Here is a 20618-nt window from a genome sequence, read left to right on the forward strand (position 1 = left end):
GTATGAATTAGGCTGCCTTGCTATATTTCCGTAAATTTGGCACCCCCAGCCCCCAAATGGGCACCCCTCAGAACTTTCTTTGGTATTCTAGCTTTTTTTCCCCTGCCAAATGAAGCCCAGAATCTTCCGTTGAAGGTGGTCTATTGCCGATTTGGGGATCACCACTGGGAGGGAAGTGCGGCAGTAGAGCAAGCAATGGAGCAGGTTCATTTTTACTGCTGTAATTCAGCCCATTGTAGATATCTCTTGTTTCGCCCATCTGTCTAAGTATTTCTCAAGTTGCTGGAAAAGTGGGGGGGGTGGGTAATTGGCCGCATAGAGATCTTCAGGTGAAGCCATGAGTCGGATCCCTAGGTATTCGATGGAGCTAGAGGCCCAATGAATTGGGTATATGGATTGGAGGGCCGAAATGTCTTGCAGGGTCAACCCCACCCCTAGGGCTGCTAACTTCCCATAGTTTATCTCAAAGCCTGCCACATTAGCAAAGGCCCTTAGTTCCCGGAGGGCCGCCTTGAGGAATGGCTGAATGTCAGAGACGGTGCAGTGAGAAGTACGTCATCAGCATACAGGGAAAGTTTGTGTGAAGAGGCCTGGGTCTGTACCCCTCTAATCTGATTGTTAATGCAAATGTGTTGGGCTAGTGGTTCCATAACCAGGGCGAACAAGAGAGGGGAAAAGGGATTGGGGCTGAGCGCATCCGGTTAGTTTGTAAGAGTGTTTGGGAAGGAGTAGTTAGCCGCAATCATATTCCTAAAGTGGGGACCAAAGTTAAAAACTTCTATTGTTCAGTGTAGAAAGGACCAATCTATCTTATCAAAAGGTTTGGTAGCGTCCAACGCCAGTAGGGCCTTTTTCCCCTTTTCCCGTGTGGGTGAAGTCAATAAGGTTTAGATCCGTTCTAATATTGTCCCCGGTCTTTCTCCCCATGATAAACCCTGTTTTGTTCGGCGTTGATTAGTGAAGGGAGCAGAGGGGCTAGACGGTTTGCCAGTACCTTCGAGTAGATGTTGGCGTTGATGTTTAAAAGCGATATTGGCCTGTAGGAGGCAAACTCCCTAGGGTTTTTACCTGGCTTGAGAATTCAGAACGTGGCTGCGGTCTGCATTGATGGCATCACTGCACCAGTTGCACCAAATGTGTTAGAGTGGTGTCAAGGGGGGAGCTAGTTGGGCACCAAAAACCTTGTAGAATCTCGGGGAGAATCCGTCTGGGCCTGGGGCTCTCGGTGTCAAGGCCTTGATAACATGCTCCACTTCCTCCTGTCAGATCAGGGCCTCTAGCACCTCTATATCCTCCTTGGTTAGGTGCGGCATGGTTGCCGGAGCCATGTATGCCTTCTGTGTTGAGGCCGGTCTATCTGCGTCCTTCTTGGCCTCTAAAAAGTGTTCTAGTGCCAAGCGCAGTTTGTCCTGTTCCCCATACAGCGTGGCTCCATCTTGGTCTTTGAGGCCTACAATAAAGTTCTGCTTTTTCACCTGTGTCAGCTTACTGGTTAGGAGGCGGTTGGCCTTATTGCCGTTTGCGTAGTAGCCCTGTTTCACTGCTGCTAGGGAACACACCGTCTTTTCGGCGTAAAGGGCTTCAAATTTATTCTGCGCAATACAGAGGACTGTGGGCTTTGGGGGACCTGCCCTGTTGTATTTTCCTTCAATCTCCAATATCTCCTGTTCCAAGCGGTCTCTCACCTGCTTCTTGCGTCTATGGTAGGCCGCCGTGTGTGAAATCAGTACCCCCTAATAGCTTTCATGCCATCCCACGGAATTGCTGGAGAGGTAATTTCTGTAGGGTTCTCCTGAAAGTACTGTTTAATAGCTTTAGCTATCTCATCCTGTAAGGCCCAGGTCATGTAAGATTGGATTTTATAGACGCCATTGTGGTCTAGGCTCTGGGGTTGGGTTTCAGGCCCTGGTCTATAAGCACACTGGAGCATGGTCTGAGAGAACCTTTGGGGCGATAACCACAGCATTTGCAAAGGACACTAGTTGTGGAGAAGCCAAGATCAAATCCATGCAGGATGAGAAGCAGTGAATATGAGAAAAAAACATGAATTGCCTTGCGTCTGGGTGTAAGACCTCCAAGTGTCAACTACCCCTAGCGTTCTGAAGAGGTGTAGAATACTCAGCACCAGTCTGTAGTCTTTGGGGGATGGAGTAGAGGTTCTGTTCTTGTCAGGGTCAGGGACCCCATTCAAATCGCCTCCAAAGACAGTTAGACCTTCCAGGAAGGGGAGAAGTGGCCTCCATGCCCGCAAAAAAAGGCTCCTGGCCTACGTTTGGCACATAAACACATATCGGGGAGTAGAGTTGGCTGTAGAGTAGACCTTTAATTCCGATGAATCGGCCCTTCGGGTCTTTGTGTCCAGCTCCTCAAAGGGGACACCTGTTGCCAGTAGGATCACTGAGCCACCTTTCTTAGTTCCTCCTGAAGCCAAAAACAGTTCAGGGAAGTCCCTATCGCAAAGCTGGGCAAAATCTTCTGGGAGGAGATGGGTCTCTTGAATGAACACAACTGATCCCTCCAAGTCTTTCAAACATTTCAAAATGGACTTCCTTTTCATCAGGGAATTTAGTCTCTTGAGGTTGAGCGTGACAACATTTTGTGACTGAGGAATTTCTGTATCTTCTGCGGTTTCCAGCGCGCGGGGGTCAGGGGACGTCCTAGGCCGGGTTAGGTGAGCTGCTGTTGACATATCCAGGTTGCATGTAGGTGCGGGTCAGCTTCAACCGAAAATGTAATTTTAACATCAACTTCCAACTGTGAGGACTGAGTCCCAACCATGGGCTTGAGACCATCCAACTGTTACGCCTGCCATGAGTCACCGGCAGGACACTCCAAGGGCCTTAAGGTAACATCCACCTTGGAGCTGGGCTTTGGCCATGTGAAGCCCATAGTTACTTGCTTCTTGTTCCCTGTTCCCTTAGCTTCTATCGGATCCGCCAGTCGCAGAGAATTTTCATTTCGTGTTGCAACCCTTCTGGCCCTTTGACCAGACCATACGCCTTGCCTTCAGAGGGAGGACTTCCGTACATTTTCAGGGGAGTCTGGAGAGGAGCCCCCTTTCTTAGGTGGGGTGCAGGATCATTTCCACATCCTCTAGATGTGCAATCATTTGGGAGACCCCTTTGAAGGAGAATGCAGTGGGAAATAGCCAACGGTGTCAGATCTTTTGGTCCCGTAGGAATAGTGTCGGAGGCCTGAGGGCCCTCCATTTCTGGATTGTCTCTGCGGCTAGATGCTGGAAGATTTACAGTGGAGACCCCTGGAACGACCGTATATCCTGGGAGCGGCCTATCGCCAGAATTGCCTCCTTAGTTGTGTAGAAATGTACTCGGGTGATCACATCTGGGGGGATTCCGTCTCTAGTCCTCTTCGAGGGCGTAGTCTGTGGGTGCGATCCAGCAGGAGGTGAGACTTCTCGAGATTCGGTAGAAGGGATTGAAATGGATCACCTATGTATTCCACCAGTCCGTGATCTGGGACTGAATTAGGGACCCCCCTAATTCGCAGATTATTACGTCTGGCCTTGTTCTCCAAATCCTCCTGCTTGTATTCCAGAATCTCATTCCTGTCCGCCAGGGCCCGAATCTTTTGTTGGACTAGAAGCGACGCTGAATGCTCCCGAATCAGGTTCTCCACTTCTCCCAGTCTCTGTTCTGCCTCTGTCACTCTCTGATCTGTCTGCTCGAGTTTAGAGGTGAGTTCTGACATGCAAGAACAGAATTCAGCCTTGATGTCCATAATGAACGCCTGGATGTCCTCCCTGGTAGCTGGTTGCCCGGCTCTCCTTGATGTAGCTGGTGGCAGGGATTTAGCTGATTCTAGCTTCTTCCCTTTTTCCCCCGCAAGGAGCATGGGCCCTACTCTTCGGGGTCTTGGGATGTTTGGACATGGTGGTGGGCCCCCTCGAGCAATGAGGTATTCCTGTTTATATTGGAGGCGTCAGATAGGTGCTTCAGGTTTCGGGGTCTCGCTTTTGTATCATGGGGTGACCCACTTTAGGATCCAGGTCTCCGGGGAGCACGCCGGGCCACGTCTGTGTCTTTGTTACTCAATTACTCTGTGGGGGGTGGGGTGGGGAAGCAGTCAATGGGTCAGCTGAAGTTGGCCCGCAGTTTCCGGCCAACCTTTGTATTGAGCAGTAAGAAAGGAGGCACTGGGGTTGCTTCAACAGGGACTCCTCGGGAATGGGCCGAGAAGTTGGTAGTGGTGTTTCGAGGGAGGAGTAGCTCCTCTCATAGCCCGGGGCGACTGTATGGGGATACTGCCCCCTTGGTGGAATCAAGAATCACAGTGCAGGGTAGCCGCTCTCCCCATTCATCCTCTCTCCAGGAAGCTCACCTTAATCTGCTATGCAGCAGCCTAGGATGCTTGGTTCTGGATGAGATTTCTTTGGCTGCCACCCTCCAGCATGTGGTATGCACGTTGCCTCATAGCTGCCACAGTAATGCTCCCCAGGTCGTTCTGCATCTCGGCACTCTGCAGCCACCACTGGGGTTCCTCAGTGAAGCTCGGGCGTGGGAGGGTGGCTTCCCTCCTGTCGTGGTAGGTCTCACCCAGTCAAATCTGGCCTGAAGCTGCAGTAGAGTAGCAGGATACCGCCACTGCTGCCAGTGAGCCTCTGCAGCAGCGAACACAGCGCTGACACGTAGCGGAATATCCAGTTCAAATGTGGGCATAACAGAATGTCGGTACCAGTAGTCCGGGAGGTCCAACTGATCTGAGTACTGCGCAGGTGCTGCAAGCTCAGTCGGCTCCCGCCTTCCCTTGCGGCGCAGAAATTACGTCAGAGTTTAGGCAAACCTGTCAGCCCACGAGGAGGACCGCTGCTCGGGGTGGTGCTGGGCTTCCAAAGCGAGGTCGCTGCAGATGTTCGGTCTTGGCCCACCCCGCAGGGCCAGGTCCCACAGAGCGGAGTGGCACGATGGAGGTGCGGCGAACCTCCGCTTCTCCCAGTTAGGCTCTGGTGCCTCCTCCAAGCCCGCAGGTCGCCCTCTTCAACTCACCGGGATACGCCATGGAGACAGTTGGCAGGATTCCGTTGCTGCCTGGTCGCCACAGGCTATGGGGGACTCATCTATCCTCCGCACTCCAGCGATCAGCTCCTCCCTCCTCCTTCCACTCCGCAAGGGTCTGCCATCTTGGAGCGGTGCGGCTGGGATCTCCAGCTCATCAAGAGTTACGGTCTCCCCAGTGCACATTACCTCCAAGTTGGAGCTGCTAACGCACCCCACCTTCCCATCACTAAACTTCTTCTCCGACCTTAAGTAGCAGTGGGAACCACATTATTACATCAAAGCCGTGGGCTTCATTCGGAGGCCATAACAGAGTTGCCACATCAGTGGTGCTGCTCCAGAAGGTACACATTGCAAACGTCACTCTTGGCTACGTCAATCTGGGTTCAAACTAGAGAAACTAGCTACCTTGTTAAATATGCCCATTGAGCCCAACGCTCTTATTGGCAAATCCGTTAATGCACTCAAGAGTGCAAAGGAAGAACATGAGACCCTAATATCTTTGTCAAATAACCAACAAACCCTATATACAAAGAGTGTTTAACACACGCTGCTTCTTTCGCGGGCAGGGATTCCAACGTTCACAGGGTTACAATCGGGGGACAGTCCTCTTCTTGGGGTAACCCTTAGAACCAACCCACCCCTAACGAGTCAAACATTCAAAAGGGCTATAGAAGGGCTAGAGGAAGACCACCACTGCTAGAGGCGTCTCCGCCTCTACGCAATAACATTCCAGTCCAGGTTCCCTCCCATGCCTTCCAGTAGGAGGTCTCATTTGTCAATTCACGCACGCATGCGAGGGAATCTCATCCGATCAGTGAGTGTTATGTACAGTGGCAGGGAGTTACTCAGTCAGGTTTCTGGAGAAACCCCAACATGATCCACCAAAACACTGGAAGATGTCTCCACAGCATCAAAAGATCCTACAAGAATAAATCCAGTCTCCTCAATCAAAAATGTGCAATTGAGCTAGTCCCAGCTCACCAGGTAAACAAGGGTATCTATTCAGTGTACTTCATAGTGCCTAAGAAAGACTTATCTATGCACCCTTTGTTAGACCTGCATCCAGCCAAAACGTATGTGAAACCACAACATTTTTGAATGAAAGCACTGCAAGAAGAAATACCACTCTTAAAGCTGGTGGATTACATTGAAGCATTGAACATGAATGATGCATACTTTCATATTTCAATGCTGCCAGTGCACTGAAAATACCTGCGCTTCCAACTAGGAAATACCCACTATCAGTTTTTGGTGCTTCCCTTTGGCATTTCATCAGCGCCAAGGGTGTTGACCAATCAAACGTCCGTGTTCATACAACATGCTGTCCCAGCACAAGGGGACAACATTCCATCCATACCGTCAAACTCTGAACTTGGCAGCCTGGCTCCTGAAGTCATAGTTTGGACATTTAAACCTTCCACACAGGTGTATGACAATTCTAAGAGAGGCACAGAAACCAAATACAAGACGCTACTATTTTAACAAATGGAAAAGATTTGTCATTTGGTGCAAATCACGCAACATCAATCCAATTGGCTTTTCCCCTTAGCATATAGTACATTATCTGCTTAACCTTCTAGACTCAGGTCTACAATTGACTGAAAGTGCATTTAGCAGCACTCTCTGCTTAAACTACATCACAAAAGTGTCATGGTGGGAAGTTCCAGTAATAAAGGGTTTCATGGAAGGTGTTAAAAGGCTGTACTCTCCAATATCTAATCCACCTCCTGGGGGGACCTAAATTATGTAGTCTAAAAATTCATGGGCTCACCCTTTCAACCAATGCACAAAGTTAGTCTTCGAAAATCTAACTTATAAGATTGCTTTTCTTGTGGCAATCACTTTTATAAGGGTGAGTGAACTACATGCCCTCTCAGTCCAATATCCCTTCATTACTATTCACAAAGACAAGGTGGTTCTCAGAACCCATCCTCGTTTGTCACATAAATTCATCTCGAAATTCCATGTTAACCAATCCATTGAACTTCCAGCTTTTTTCCAACACCCAACTAATTCATCTGAAAAAAGTCTCCATACTCTAGATGTAAGGAGAGCAGTCATGTACTACCTAAACAAGACTAAACCACTAAGGAAAACAGATAAGCTCTTTGTTTCTGTAGCAGCTGGTTGAAAAGGAGATCATGTCTCTAAGAACGCTATCACAAAATGAGTAGTCAAATGCATCCAACTTTGCCAATCACTATCAATAGAATCCTTATCTTTCACACTGAGAGCCCACTCTACTCGAGGCACAGTGGCAACTGTAGCCTTCAGTGCAAATGTACCAGTAGATGCAATTTGCAAAGCTGCTACTTGGAGTTCAATTCACACATTTACACAACACAACACTACTGCTTAGATACCCACTCTAAAGTAGATTCAAAGGTGGGTCAAGCGGTGTTAAAACATCTGTTTGCCGCTATAACTTCACATGACCCACCTCCTTCTCCAGGTACTGCTTGCTAATCTATGCATTAGCATGTGATTCTAAGCTGATCCACAAGCTTCAGAAGGCATACATTACTTACCGTAATTGTATTTCTGATGCTAGTATCTGCTTAGATTCTCATGCGCCCCCCCTCCCTTCCTTCCTGGAGTTGAAGGTGCATAGGGAGCAAGTCATTACAAATTCCCTTCTGAATACATGCTCCGTGAGCAGACACGCAATCAACATACATGATTATATTTTAGATAACAATGTTGATCCTATGTGTCTGACTGAAAGCTGGCTGAAAGAGTCCATTGGCCGTGATATTAATCATGTGACCCCGTCATAATCGTGACCTGGGGAATGTAGGCGGGGTCTCCTTTGCAGTCAGGAGTGAGTTGTGATTCTTCACATCCTCTGTGGTTTGTGAGGGAGGTCCTGCACCTTTAAAATCACTCCCTCTGCCAACTCTTGTGGTGATTCTATTCCACTCCATCGTCCACCCAAAGATGCACCTAATTTTACTGAAGACTTAATATTCTGGCACCTTTGAACAAACCCAACTGTTCGACTCTCGTTCTGGGGGATTTTAACAGATGGTTGGGCAACCCTGTTGACAGCGAATCACAAGATATGGTATACCTCTTCTCTAACTGAATTAAAGCAAGAGAATAGATGCGATGAGAGAGTATGGTTAAAAAATAGAACAGATGCAAATTGGTTGACTTGGAAAAGAGCTATAAACTGAAAATTCTTGAAGCCAAAAAAGATTTCTTTGATAAGGAAATTGAGAATTCTGATAATAGTGCGAGGAAACTGTTTGCTGTCCTTAAACATTTAGAAAAGCCCAATTTGCAAGCAGAATTATCTTTTGAAGCAAATAACGGCTGTATATAAATTCAACAGGCTTTTATGTATAAGATCAAAGTTGGTTGTGCTAAAATCGATGAGTTCCATCTGGATAAACCAATGCATGCGCATGCTTTTATGTTCCCAGGGTCTCCTTCTCTGAACAGAAGGTATAACTAAGATATGCTTGTACACATTAACAGAATTATCTTTCCTCTGCACCCATGACTCCTATAGTTAACTCTACGACATGTATACCTAATGACTTGTACTTCCGCCCAAGGCCACATTCAGATATTACCAGACAACCTTGGCTGTGTCTATCCTGCCTCTGTAAAAGGTTACCAGGCTTTGACCAATAGCCTCTTGTTTTATGTTTGTTATAATATGAATTATGTTCAAGCATGTGAATTTCTGTTACTCATGGTGCCTTAGCGGTATAGGTATATTACATCGATTTTTATTTTATTTTTTCTGCCTGCACCATTAGTGTGTGTTTTCAAAAGGTGAATTTGTTGCATATCTCATTCGTCGTATATATTATTTCCTACCTTTTTATTAAATACTTATTTTCGGGCACAGTCACTCATGCTTAGTCTTAAATGCGTCTCGGCCGCGGTCACTCCTGGTTTGTCTTCACTGACTGCTTTCACTGTGAGAAGGGGTATATTAGCCAAAGGGGATGAAGGGCTGTGGGGGTGCTGTAAAGGTGAAAATTCAATGCTGCCAAGGGGGGCGCACTTATCAATTGTGTAACTAATGGGGGGCCGCAGTGGGGAAGGGAAGGTGGCTCTTCTGGGGGTGAGGACATCATTGACTGCTGCCCTATGTAGCCTATGCGCATGTGCAGCAGGAGAAGTTCACTGGGGTGAGGGGTGTGTGGGGAATAGGGGTAGTGGATCGGGGGGATAGTGCAGCATGCTGTGAACTATATAAGAGCCATTTTTAGCATAACTATGTGAGTGCCATTTTTAGTATAGGCCTCGGGTAAGTAAAACACTTTTCCTTTCACAGCTGAAGGCCCTGTGTACTAGGTGGACAGGGATTTCTTGAGCGCTCCGCCTCAGGCGGTGTGCTGGAGAAATGTTGCAAGCTGACGGTTCCCAGGAGAACATGGCTGCAGTAGAATGGGAGCAGTAGATACTTTCTAGGCCAGCGAGCCAAGGTCCTGGGTGCTCGCTTGGAAGTTGTAGGGAATTAGAAATTAAAATTCAGTCAAATAAAACTCAATCACGGCACGGTAAGCGGTTTCAAATCACCCCTTGGCAGGGGATCATGGTAAAATGGCTGTGGGGCGAAGGGACAAGCGACTGGGAACCAATCACCAGGAGAGGTTTTTGGTGTCCCTAGGGTGCGACAATGTTTTTGTGTTCTTGCTGCTGTCCGCGCTGTGCCTCATTGGTTGGGTGACGTTTGAATGTCCCCCCTTTGCCAAGCTCAGGTTGTCCTGTGTGCTCGATGGGGACTGAACAATGGCAGATGAATACAGTTTCAGTGGTCAGCACGGTCATGTAATGCTTTCAAATGTAATTTTGGGGTGGTGTGGGAAGGTTCATGACGTTTCGATGGGTGGTGTTGGACAATGGGGGCCAGGATGGCATGAACCAATTACAATCATTCAATGTATGCCTGGATATAGGGGACTGACGTAGTCCCACAACTGGCTTTTGTAAGGTGTGTCAACATTTTTTAACTGTGTGTATACAAATTATGTCCATTTTGTATATAAAGAAAAAATGTGCCTGCTGTGGGCAGCGTTGACAGCGCACTTCACGGAGTTCAGTTCCACATGGCTGTTTGAACCATGCTATCCCAGCTGCGTTCTGGGCCTAAATAAGTTGTGTTACTTTCTGCTTGGTCTGCGCTCCTTCTTTGATTACTTTGGTGTCCAGTCTTTACTTGCCTTGCAGGACCCCGACACAGGGGTGTCACCCGCTCGTTTAAAATCTACCGTGTCTGAGGTACAGTTTTCAAACTTATTTTTTTCCACATTCCCAATATCTCACAAGATTTAGTACGAGAGTCACGAACACGGAAATCACATTGTGTTTTTCCTATATATTCACTGACCCTGGAAAAAAAAATTATAGCCTCTTCATATAATACCATTTTTATGTTCTATATGTGTATATTGCGCAGCAGTTGTCTGTTACCTTTTAACGTGGTCATTACATAAGGATTTTGAGTAGGCAAATGTCATGCTCAGCATCTCCTACATTAGCATTGTTAACATTACCCTATAAGTGGAGAGAAACATCATTTACTTGGCCTGCAAGCAATAATTGGTTTGGGCTATACCTTGCATTATTCCTATGCACTATTAGGGCGATGAGTATTCCGATAATTACAATGCTTTTCACACAATCTGCAGCCTTTCCATGTTTTCAGAGTTCCATGGGGCATAGACCTTTACAACTATATGGTAACTTGCTGCTGTACAAAAACGGTTTCACTGGGCACTTGTGCAAACCTACCTAAATATTTAAAGACTGGGTATGTTGCAAACAATCTTGTATGCATTTGATAGTAATTGTGCACATACATATTCATGAAATTTTCTTAAACTGCACATATTATCATGGTGAGGCTTTGCAAATGTTTTGCTTGCAGAGTATTGTGGATATGCACATTTCCCAGTTAGTGTTTTACTGCTGCAATCCCTTGCTTTTTACAGAGCCCTTTCAACTAGTATTGGAGGTTAGCACAAGAGCCGTGGAGGGGTATGGGTGGAAGGGCACAGGAAAACATTCCTTCGGGGTGAATTATGAATCAGCAACTTTATAAAAACCAAATCAGAGGTTTTGGCAGTAGAGTACATTGAAGGAAATGTGTCTGCTAAAGGATAGGACACCCTAGTAACAGTCTAGGAAACTGCACCCCCTGTTTCCTGCTTTGCTCAGCTGTTGAGGGCTTTTCAATATAATCATGTTTGCATATAACGCCTCTAACAACCCTAATGCATCTTGTTCATTTGATAGCAGTACGTTTCAGAAGAGTTGTTCCTGGTTGAAGAGGAAGGTTCTCATTCTGTTGAACCTCTGAGCATTGATGCTATTGACATATATAAGGAAAAGAAATGTGAATTTCTCCAACAGACCTTCAAAAGAAACCTCAGAAAGGCTCTTGTTGAATTTTGTCTAAGCTGTGGTGAGGAAGGGTGGGCAAACTATAAGCTGTATTATGTGCTCTGTCATTTCACTTCCTATGTCTGGGTTACAAGCATGGATCTGATAAGATTTTAACTCCCTATTGGAATCAAATAATTTTTCGAGGAGTAAGAAAGTAATTCGCTTTGCCAGTAGGGATATTTCATTCTTATTAATATATGTTCTTTCCCCTCAAAAGACCTCTTGAGATCAGACAGTGATATTGAGTTCCTACCAATGCTACTACTCTGCTGGTCGCTGATTCGAAACAATTTCAGTGGAACTTTGTGGGTAGAAGCAGGGGGTAGGCTCGTATATGTACACGGTTTCCCATTTTAGATGGGTACATTTCCTGTTTTTAGGGAATAAAAATGTATGGTATATATGCCTCTTAGCTGTAAGGCGGGTTTTGAGCAAATGTTGTCACACCTCACAGGCCAGCGTAATGTGGCTAGTAAGCAGAGGCCCAGGCATTACGGTAATTGTATTCTGTGGTGCAGTTGATGCAGTTTTCATCAGTACGCAATTATGAGGCATGTTCTCTTGGCCCTTGAGCTATTTCATTAAAGTGGCACATGAACTATTGTTTTCGGACACATATTCCTTTTAGTTGTCATGATTTCATTTGCAAAAATTGTAGCCGGTCTACATTTTGTAACAGCCAAATCAGTGAGAAGCAATATTTGTTTTTCGTAACAAACATGAGTGTTCTTTTTAAATGGCATTAGACACTTTCTGCAGTGTCTCTGAGCAGTGTCGACAAATGAATAACCACAACTAAACCTGTTTATCCTGAGCATAAAATGCTTTTTTTGCGCAAGCATGTTTTTTTCTCTGTACAGGAGCACGTTTGGTAGGTACTATGGCATATCTTGAAATCTTGGACTGGTTGATGTGCTTTCCTTATAATCACATATGAAATATATTTTTTTTTTAGCCTATGTTTGGAAAAAGTGTTGTAAGATGCACCTTTTACACTGACCTGTAAATAATTGCAGTAGTTGGAAGGGGAAATTCCCTTTCATACTCTTTTGAGATGTTAGCTCACTAACTACACATGCTCACAAAGTGGCTTGCCTCGTTTTTCAACTGTGCACCTGGAAAATGTGTGCATGAAAACTAACCCTTTCTGCACTTTGGGAAAAATAATTTGAGGGAACATTGCCCCCCAATATGTTCAATGATGTGCAAGGTGGTGCCTGTCTCCTCAGAAAAACTGAAATGCACACTTTAAAAATTAAAGCACTATTTTAAACATGTTCTCGTGTTATCATTTATTTCCCTTTATTTTAATCAACATATCCTTATTTAAAACATACAAGTCAGAAAAGAACAGATGAACAAAAAAGCAGGGATGAAATATATACAGAAGCATGTTGTATATGCAAAACCAGCACTGATCAATGTGGCAGACTTCAAGTGCTAGGATGCAGTTAAAAAAACAAAATAGATGCTGCAATTTGCAATTGCCATTGTGAATCACTTGCAATGCAATCACTTTCGAATTGTAAGGTAGCTTAGGTGTAAAGTGAGTTGTCAACCTTCGTTATGTCTCACATAGAAATGAATACATGGTTCCTGTCCTCTCATGCAATACATAAGTCAAGGGTACATGTGAGTTGAGTGGACCCCATAGCACTATTGTTTTTAAAGAGGGGAACCCCTCCCCCAGAGGGTATAGGCCAAGCCTAGCAGAGGACGCTCTGGGATGGGACGATTCGGTAGGAGCTGGGGTAATCACAACTAGAAAAGCTTGAAATGTGACTGAATCTGTCCAAACCCTACAAAATCTATGGTAGGCACTTGCCTGTTTGGCAGTTGCTCATTTCCAACAAATCTCAAACCATATTTAGTTGCCCTTCGTCCTTTCCTCCCATACTGGAGGATGAAAAGCTCGAAGGCTTTTTCTAGATCTGTCACTCTTCAGGCCTCCACCCCTCAACACCAGCAGATACAGTGCTCCATATCTTTCTCTGTCCACTGTGGCGGATCAGAAGAAGGAAACGGACACTCTGAAGACATTTCCAACAACGTTTATTAAATGTCTCTCTCCTCCTATAGCAAGTGGGTGTTCCCCATCTATATAAATAGTTAAGGTGCTAGTCAGTCGTCTGGAAATGACCAAATCAAAACATCTGCTGTCCAAAAAGTAATCCTATGTGACCCTACAACTATTAAAAACCAACTAAGGCCAGGAGAATGGTCTCCTGGTGTAGCAGGGTTCTGCTTTCTTTTAGAGCTCTGTTTAGGATCTTTTTTCAAATAGCCTTTACGCACTTTACCAGGGCTTGCAATTCTTGGATAAGGTCTTTGGATCTTCCCTCTTCTGGTGGGATTACTTTCCAAGGGTTCTCTTGTGAAGTTTGTTTGATCCTTAAATCCACATGCTTTGGCCGGGTATGACCTTGGGTGATCACTTCACTTGGTGGGTGTATCCCTTCGGGACTCTTACTATGTCCCCCGCATAGCTCGGTATTATTTTGGTTATTTGTTCATCTACTTCTCTTGTTCTTATTTCAGACTCTTGTTTCCACTATCCCCTGGCAACTCATGAGAGTTGGGATGTTCTCCCTTCTTCCCAGGGTAGTTGTATCCACTGATTAATAGTCTCTTTCTGAGGTTTAACTAGCACGTTTCCTCTTGTATTGCTACCGTTCAGATTAATCCACTTTGTGTTTCAAGTTGCAACAATTTCACTGAGATGAGTTTCTTCACTCGTATAATGATTCCCTTTTGGCCTCCTGGTCTGCCTGTTCTCCCTGCTACCTCTCGTCATAGGGGGAACATTTCTGTGGGTCTGCCATCGCTCGGGACCTTCCTGCTCACTTGGTTTCTCTTTCTCGCTTGGTTTCTCCATCAGTGTTTGCACGCCGTCTTCTCACTTTCTCTTTGTGCGACATTCCAGTGTTTCTTCTGGCAACCGGTGCTGCTGCGGATGTCTCTGCGGGTTGGTGTCTGTGTAGTTGGTTAGGACGCCCGCCCACCACAACCTATTTGTGGTCCTGCCACCAAAGGTTCTCGGCTTCTCACATCCTCAGTTTCTCGCGAATTCGATATGCTGCCCCCCCAGTATTGGATACTTTTGTTTAGAGCAGCTCTGACCTTGGTGGACTCCGCTGCTCTCGTTGGCTTCGCTTCCCGCTTGCATTACGCAGCCCGAGAGCATTCCCGGCTGCCGTATGATTCTCTCTCACTCTCTGATCTCAGCGTGGTCTCTTCTTTAAACGACCTTGTCCCAGTGAAGTCGTGGTTTGTCCTTAAAGAGACCGCTTCTTTTCTCTGATAATCATGGTTCATGGTAAGTTCGTCTTCGGCCTAGTCTTGATTTTTATTGCTCTTGGGCATCTCTGATAATCCCATGTATGCCATCAAGGGTAATGGGTTACGAAGTTTCTTAGAGGAACAGGAGTCTTTGTCCCCTAAGGGGGAGCCTCTCCCAATGAGGTCCCAATTGCCCAGGCCCCTAGGGAGGGTCGTGCAGAGTGGACTCGCCGCCCGAGCCTCAAAGTGGGAGGCTCCCCTTTGGGGAGAAGGGACGAATTCCCTTGATTCATCACACCCCACAGAAAAGTGCTCTCATCACTCCTGTTTGGGCAGAGTGGCCTATGATGTTTTATTACATTTCCAAATTTCCTTCTTCTTCCAAGAGGCCAATGCGAGTTAGGAAATGCTGACAGCATCTTGCACTCCCTGACACATATCCTCAGCCCTTGGAAGAGGCAGTCTGCCAGTTGGGAAGTCCAATTTCCAAATGGCTTCCCCCTCCAAAGTTTACCAACACATTGTAGCTCTAACTAGTTCCCGTTCAGAGTCCTCCCACCTATCTATCTATACTCCCTCTGGCGACTGGAACTACAGGAGCATTAGAAAGATTTCCCAATATTAAGTTCCCTGAGATGCTTGCTAGGCTGGGGCATAAGTTTCTCCGTAGTCATTTCCCATCGGAACAACCCATGCTCACCTGTCACTCATCCTCACCACTCCTGTTTTTTTTCCAGTACACAAACCCATGCACCTTAGTCTGATATTTAATCAATATTGTTGTGAGACAATGTTTCATTCCATTGCCTTTTGCAATCTGCTCTCCATATTTACTTCTGAGTTATTATGGCAGCCAAATAGTTTTATTTCAGCTGAAATTTAGCTGAATACTTACTTGAAACTGAAATTCGGTACACGCCAACTTTTGACGGATTAATTAATTCATGTAAATGAAATATTACTTGTTTATTTTTTTATAGGAGAGAAATAACAGTTGCGAAGTACAATGTGTTCTTTACATCTCTCGCTGGTCAATAGCAGCTGTTGACATTTGCATATTTGATAAAGATATTGCATTGGAGAAAACAGAGTTCATTATATAAGTCCTGGCCTCCACATTTCGTGTGCCCAGCGAACAGCAAACCATAGCTGTGGGTTAGGCTCCAAAGCTGGGATCGTACATAAAAATGTAACAACTGGGGTTATTCATGTTTTTTAAAAAAATTAAAAATTCAAAGAGTATGATAACCAGAAACCTATATACTTGGTTTCATTTATGAAAGGCTTCGGAGCTGGCGAGAGAGAGTAACAACAAAAAATGGAATCTATAAGTTTGCTTTAAGTATGGAAACCTTTGTGTTGTCTGGCAATTCGTGGCATGGTCACAGCTTTTTCCAAATAATGATTTGTTAAATAAGTGATTGATTGAAAACCGTTTATTATGTGCAGTTGATGTATATGGTTTCTTAAGGGGGAGGGGGGCGGTGGAGGCGAGGATCCATGGGCTGACTGTTATTGTCTTGGACAGATACTCTCTGCAATGTGAAGGCATCATGAAGCAAGACACAGACAACAGATTCAAATTTATACTAAAACGATTTATTTAACTTAAAAGTCAGGGTGCAGTAAGGCCCAACTTGCCTTATGCTAAGGTGAGATTTCCCTACCTAAGGAAAACTAAGGATAGTCTGAGTCAGGATGTCCAAATCAAGTAACTTGTCTGTGTCAAAAACCTATACTTACCCTCACAACTAACTGTATACAATGTGTAGGCAGGTCGGCTTCAAAATAAATAGTGTTCAAAAGTTCAAGGGATAGTGTAGAGCCTTTTCACGCTCTGGCCTTATGCTTAGCTGCCCCTACCCCAAGTTCAAAACAGTTCACAAAAGACCCTCTCCCTTATCCAGGAGTTCACTTTTCCAGCTTTGCAAAACAATACAGTTCCTTGGGACATTTCCCAATCTCTGGCCAGTACCACTCTTCACTAGTTAAAAAAAGAAGTCTGTTTCTTGACTTCCAAATCATATAAGCAGCTGGTGCACAACCCAAGCTTTTGTGGAAATACTTTCATTGGCTTTTCTTCACAAAGGGCCCTCTGTCTAGGCGTTGTTGTCGGACCACACGGTCCACCCATTAGAGGTCACATAAGCAATACCCCTTCTTATTTGCTTTCCATTTACAATTGTCCATTGCTTTCCTTGACCAGTTAAACATATTCCTTTCATCAATATTAACTTTTCGAACACTTTGCCGTGGCCTGGTTTGCCACCATGCACTTTGTTACCCCTTGTGCCAACACGGGTGTTCCCTTAACCTGCAAGTCTTGAAATATTTTAACTGTGTTGAACACTTGGCTTCTCCTTTCATACCCTTTGTTAGGCAGAAGTCTCAGAAATGTGCTAATTCCCTCCACCGTAGAGACCCCCGGCAATTTTGCTGGATTTTGAGGACTTGATTTCTTTAACCTGGAGAGAGCGAGAACCTTTTTTCCCCACTCTCTCATGTATTTTAATGTGATTTCTGAGCGTTGTCTCTTTTGGTTATGGAGCCTGACAAACTCCATAGCCATCATATTTTACATTGTGTCACACAGCACCTTCAGTGCGGTGGTACAGGGAAGTCTTTCAGATTTCCCCAAAGGTTTAAATACCTTCTCTGGGATCAACTACTGTTTCCCAGAGCAGTAAAGTGAAATTGACTTTACTTACAATTGTAACTTTCTAGACCCAGCACACACTATCTTACAATAGGGTGCTGCAGGGGTTACCTACTATCCACTATCCTACTATCCACTTTGTCTAACTTCTCATGTAACATTTTTATGTTACCCTTTCCTCACTGAATGGCTGATGGCAGTGGTTTCGTTTTAACTACCGTGGTGTGCACTACCGCTGTTTTGTCAAAATGGCCCTGGTCTTCTTTTTTCGCCATTTCTTTGTGGAAAGGTCCTTCTTGATATTTACCTTGCGCGCCAAACCAGGTTTGGTCCCTTTGTTCGCTTTGCCTTTGGTGGGATTCACGAGTGAAGCCCACCTCTGGCTCCAAGGTGTCTGGCATAGGCAGGAAGTGAGGGAGGTGCCCGAAACTCCCTGTGCTTAGTCTCCTAGTAGACCCAAATGCACTCTGTAGTGATTGGCCAGCCGACGGTCCGGCAAGGACAGCCACCCTGCTGGGTGATTGATAGCTAGGCTGGAATGAATGGGAGAGAACTGAATAAAAAGTGAAGCTTTTGGCTTGGAAGGCAGTCGACCACTGGACGAAGGAACCGAAGAAGAACTTGAAGAGGACGCCTGCTGCAACTCCTGGACCGTTGGTTTGCCCGGTGAAGCCCTGCTGTGCTGAAACTCCATTTTTGTTTCGACTAGAGAAGCCCTGCAAGGGCGACTTCTCCCCTTGAGTTGGTGGGACCAATCAACCCCAAAGTAAGCCACCCAGACATCCTCTCTGAGCTGGTTGAAAGTCCATTGCAGTTGCTGCTAGACCCGAATAGCCAGGGAGAGGAACACCAGATTGTGTGTGTTGCTTTTAAGCTGGCCAAGAGCTCCCGGAAGATCGTCCGGACTCCCAGGAAGCAGGACTGACCGAGTCTGAGCCACCTCAACAGAGTGCTGAACCCCAGATGCAAGGAAAGCCCATCTCGACAGCCAGGAACGGCTGTGTTGCTATTTGCGGCAGACGCGAGGAGCTGAAACAAAGTGCCACTTGTTTGAAGATTGCCGGTTGCGATCGGTGACCGTCCCATTGCAGTGCAGGAGTCCTCAGAAGTCCTCCCTCTTGTCCCCACGACTGAGGCCCAGGAACACCAGGATCTGCAGAGCTGCACAGGAACACAAGCCATCTGCTGCACTTTTCTTCAACCTAAAGGTACTGTACAGTCTAAGAGAGCTTACCTCTTGTCGTGTAACCTCACTTGTCCTCGTTGGAGACTTCTCTTTGTTGCATCTCTAGAGTTGCTGCCAGCTTCTTTACCTCACAAGCCTAATCAACCTGTGGCCCTACTTTGATTTCTTCTTATTCTCCAAAGACTTCTAAAACATTGTGCAAGACTTTTACTTACCTGCAAGAAGTGCTTCAGCTCACCTTGACTTTTGCTAACTTAACATTTACTGGCCTGGCTCCCTGAACGACTCTTCCCTCCTCTGCTTAGGTGTTGTCTTCCTTCCAGGAAGGGGTTAACAGACTTTGCATTGGGGGGGAAAGTAATTACCTGCTTAAGAATAATTGTGTGAATACTTGTCTTATTCTGAAACCTCTTTTCTTTGACACTCCTCTGTAGAGTTTTCTAAATGCAACAGTGATATATTAATGTCCTCAGCACCCTAACTATTGAAGTCACCTGAGGGTGTAGGCAGTGTCTGTAGGCCATCCCAAAAGGGTACTTACTGATTTAGAAATTTTGGAGTGCATTTGTGTGTTACTATTATATTGCCCCCTTCTGAAGAAGGCTTACTCTAACTGACTGTTAAATTAATAATTGTTTAATCAAGAAATCTTGTGTCAGTTTATTTTAATACTGTGAATCTGACCCCTCTTGAGATAAGCCTGGCTGCTCAACACGCTACCAACCTGTGTAGTACAGACGTATACCAAAGGCTGGGTTCCTATTCCCAGGAGGTAAGGGTTGCTGTAGTGCACCCAAAGGGTACTGCATCCAGTCTGGCCTAACAGAGTGGCCATTCTGTTAATGTTTAAGTACTAACACATAAGGCAATGTACCTAGATTATATATCAACATTCAGTTACTTTTTAGTGCAAGGCCCTATTCTTCAAAGGTTTCTTTCCTTGCATCTAAGGGTATGGTAGAGATTTTACCATTTTGCAAATCACTAAATTAATTTTCCGAAAGCTTAGGCCTAAGGACTCTTATTTCATAGTTACCTTTGATTAGGTATTGATAGCAGAATAAAAGGTGATTTGAATCTTATATAACCTACTGTATATAAAAATCATACATCTTTTTACAGTAATTGTTCCTTTTCTGAACTGTGCACAGATTTCTGACTTCTATTTTCATCACTGTGGTTTCAAGCTGCAATTAAGATGTGTCTCCTTTCTGTTCAGCTGTTGGTAAAGCATGGTGGGAATTTGTTTGCCGAGAATGAGAATAAGGACACCCCTTGTGACTGTGCGGAAAAGCAGCATCATAAAGATTTGGCTCTTAACTTGGAGTCCCAAATGGTATTCTCGCGGGATCCAGAGGCCGAAGACATTGAAGCCGAGTATGCTGCTTTAGACAAAAGAGAGGTAACTCTTTTATTCAGTGGTTTGAGAATTACATGCTTCGTTATTTATCTTAAAGGGACAACCATGGGTGTTTGAAATGGACTATTGTTAAATGTCAAACATGCATACTTAGTTTTAGCTGCTTTGATTTTTTTCTGTAATTTAACAGTTCCGTAAAGCAAAGCAAGGATGCTATCTTTTAACAATGTGGCATTCTTTGATTTGGTGTAAAGCTGCAGGCATGGTATATAAACCATTGAAGATTACTTTATTTACATGCGATTGAGTGGTCCATGATTATTTTTCTTTTTCACTGGGTGGTTTGCCCGTCTTTTCCCAGATGAGTTCTCATCTGAGGCCGCATGAACAACACATATACAGATTGGTTCCCCCAATGAGACACTGATTTTCTAATGTTCAGGCGTCTGTAATGGTGCAGAAGTGAGGCTCTGACACAATTGTAGCTTGTTTCTGGATATAAACATTACATTAAATAATAAAAGGATGGAAAAATGCCTTTCTATCCCGAAAACTAAGAGGGGTTTCCCTACCTCAAAGGAACCTAATAAAATTGTCAGGAAGTCTGAAAATAAAGTCTGTCACTGTTGTGTCCCAAATACCTGCTTCTGTCACCAACACTAATCTAAAATAACTGTGCAAGGATGATCTCGTCTCAAAGTAAAATTGTGATCTTGG

At 45.1% G+C, this 20618-nt stretch overlaps 1 protein-coding gene across 4 annotated transcripts in view; it reads left to right on the plus strand.

Annotated features, from left to right (window-relative positions):
* The window catches only part of ANKIB1 (ankyrin repeat and IBR domain containing 1), a 2153692-nt gene that overhangs the window by 287401 nt on the left and 1845673 nt on the right, over window positions 1–20618 (plus strand). For all 4 annotated transcript variants that reach the window (XM_069648430.1, XM_069648432.1, XM_069648433.1 and 1 more), the window contains exon 4: window positions 19761–19943. In XM_069648430.1, coding sequence (XP_069504531.1) covers window positions 19761–19943 — 183 coding nt within the window. The remainder of the gene's footprint in view (window positions 1–19760; window positions 19944–20618) is intronic.

This window comes from Ambystoma mexicanum, chromosome 2q (assembly GCF_040938575.1).
Source record: "Ambystoma mexicanum isolate Mex_15411 chromosome 2q, UKY_AmexF1_1, whole genome shotgun sequence".
NCBI classification, from domain to species: Eukaryota; Metazoa; Chordata; class Amphibia; order Caudata; family Ambystomatidae; genus Ambystoma; species Ambystoma mexicanum.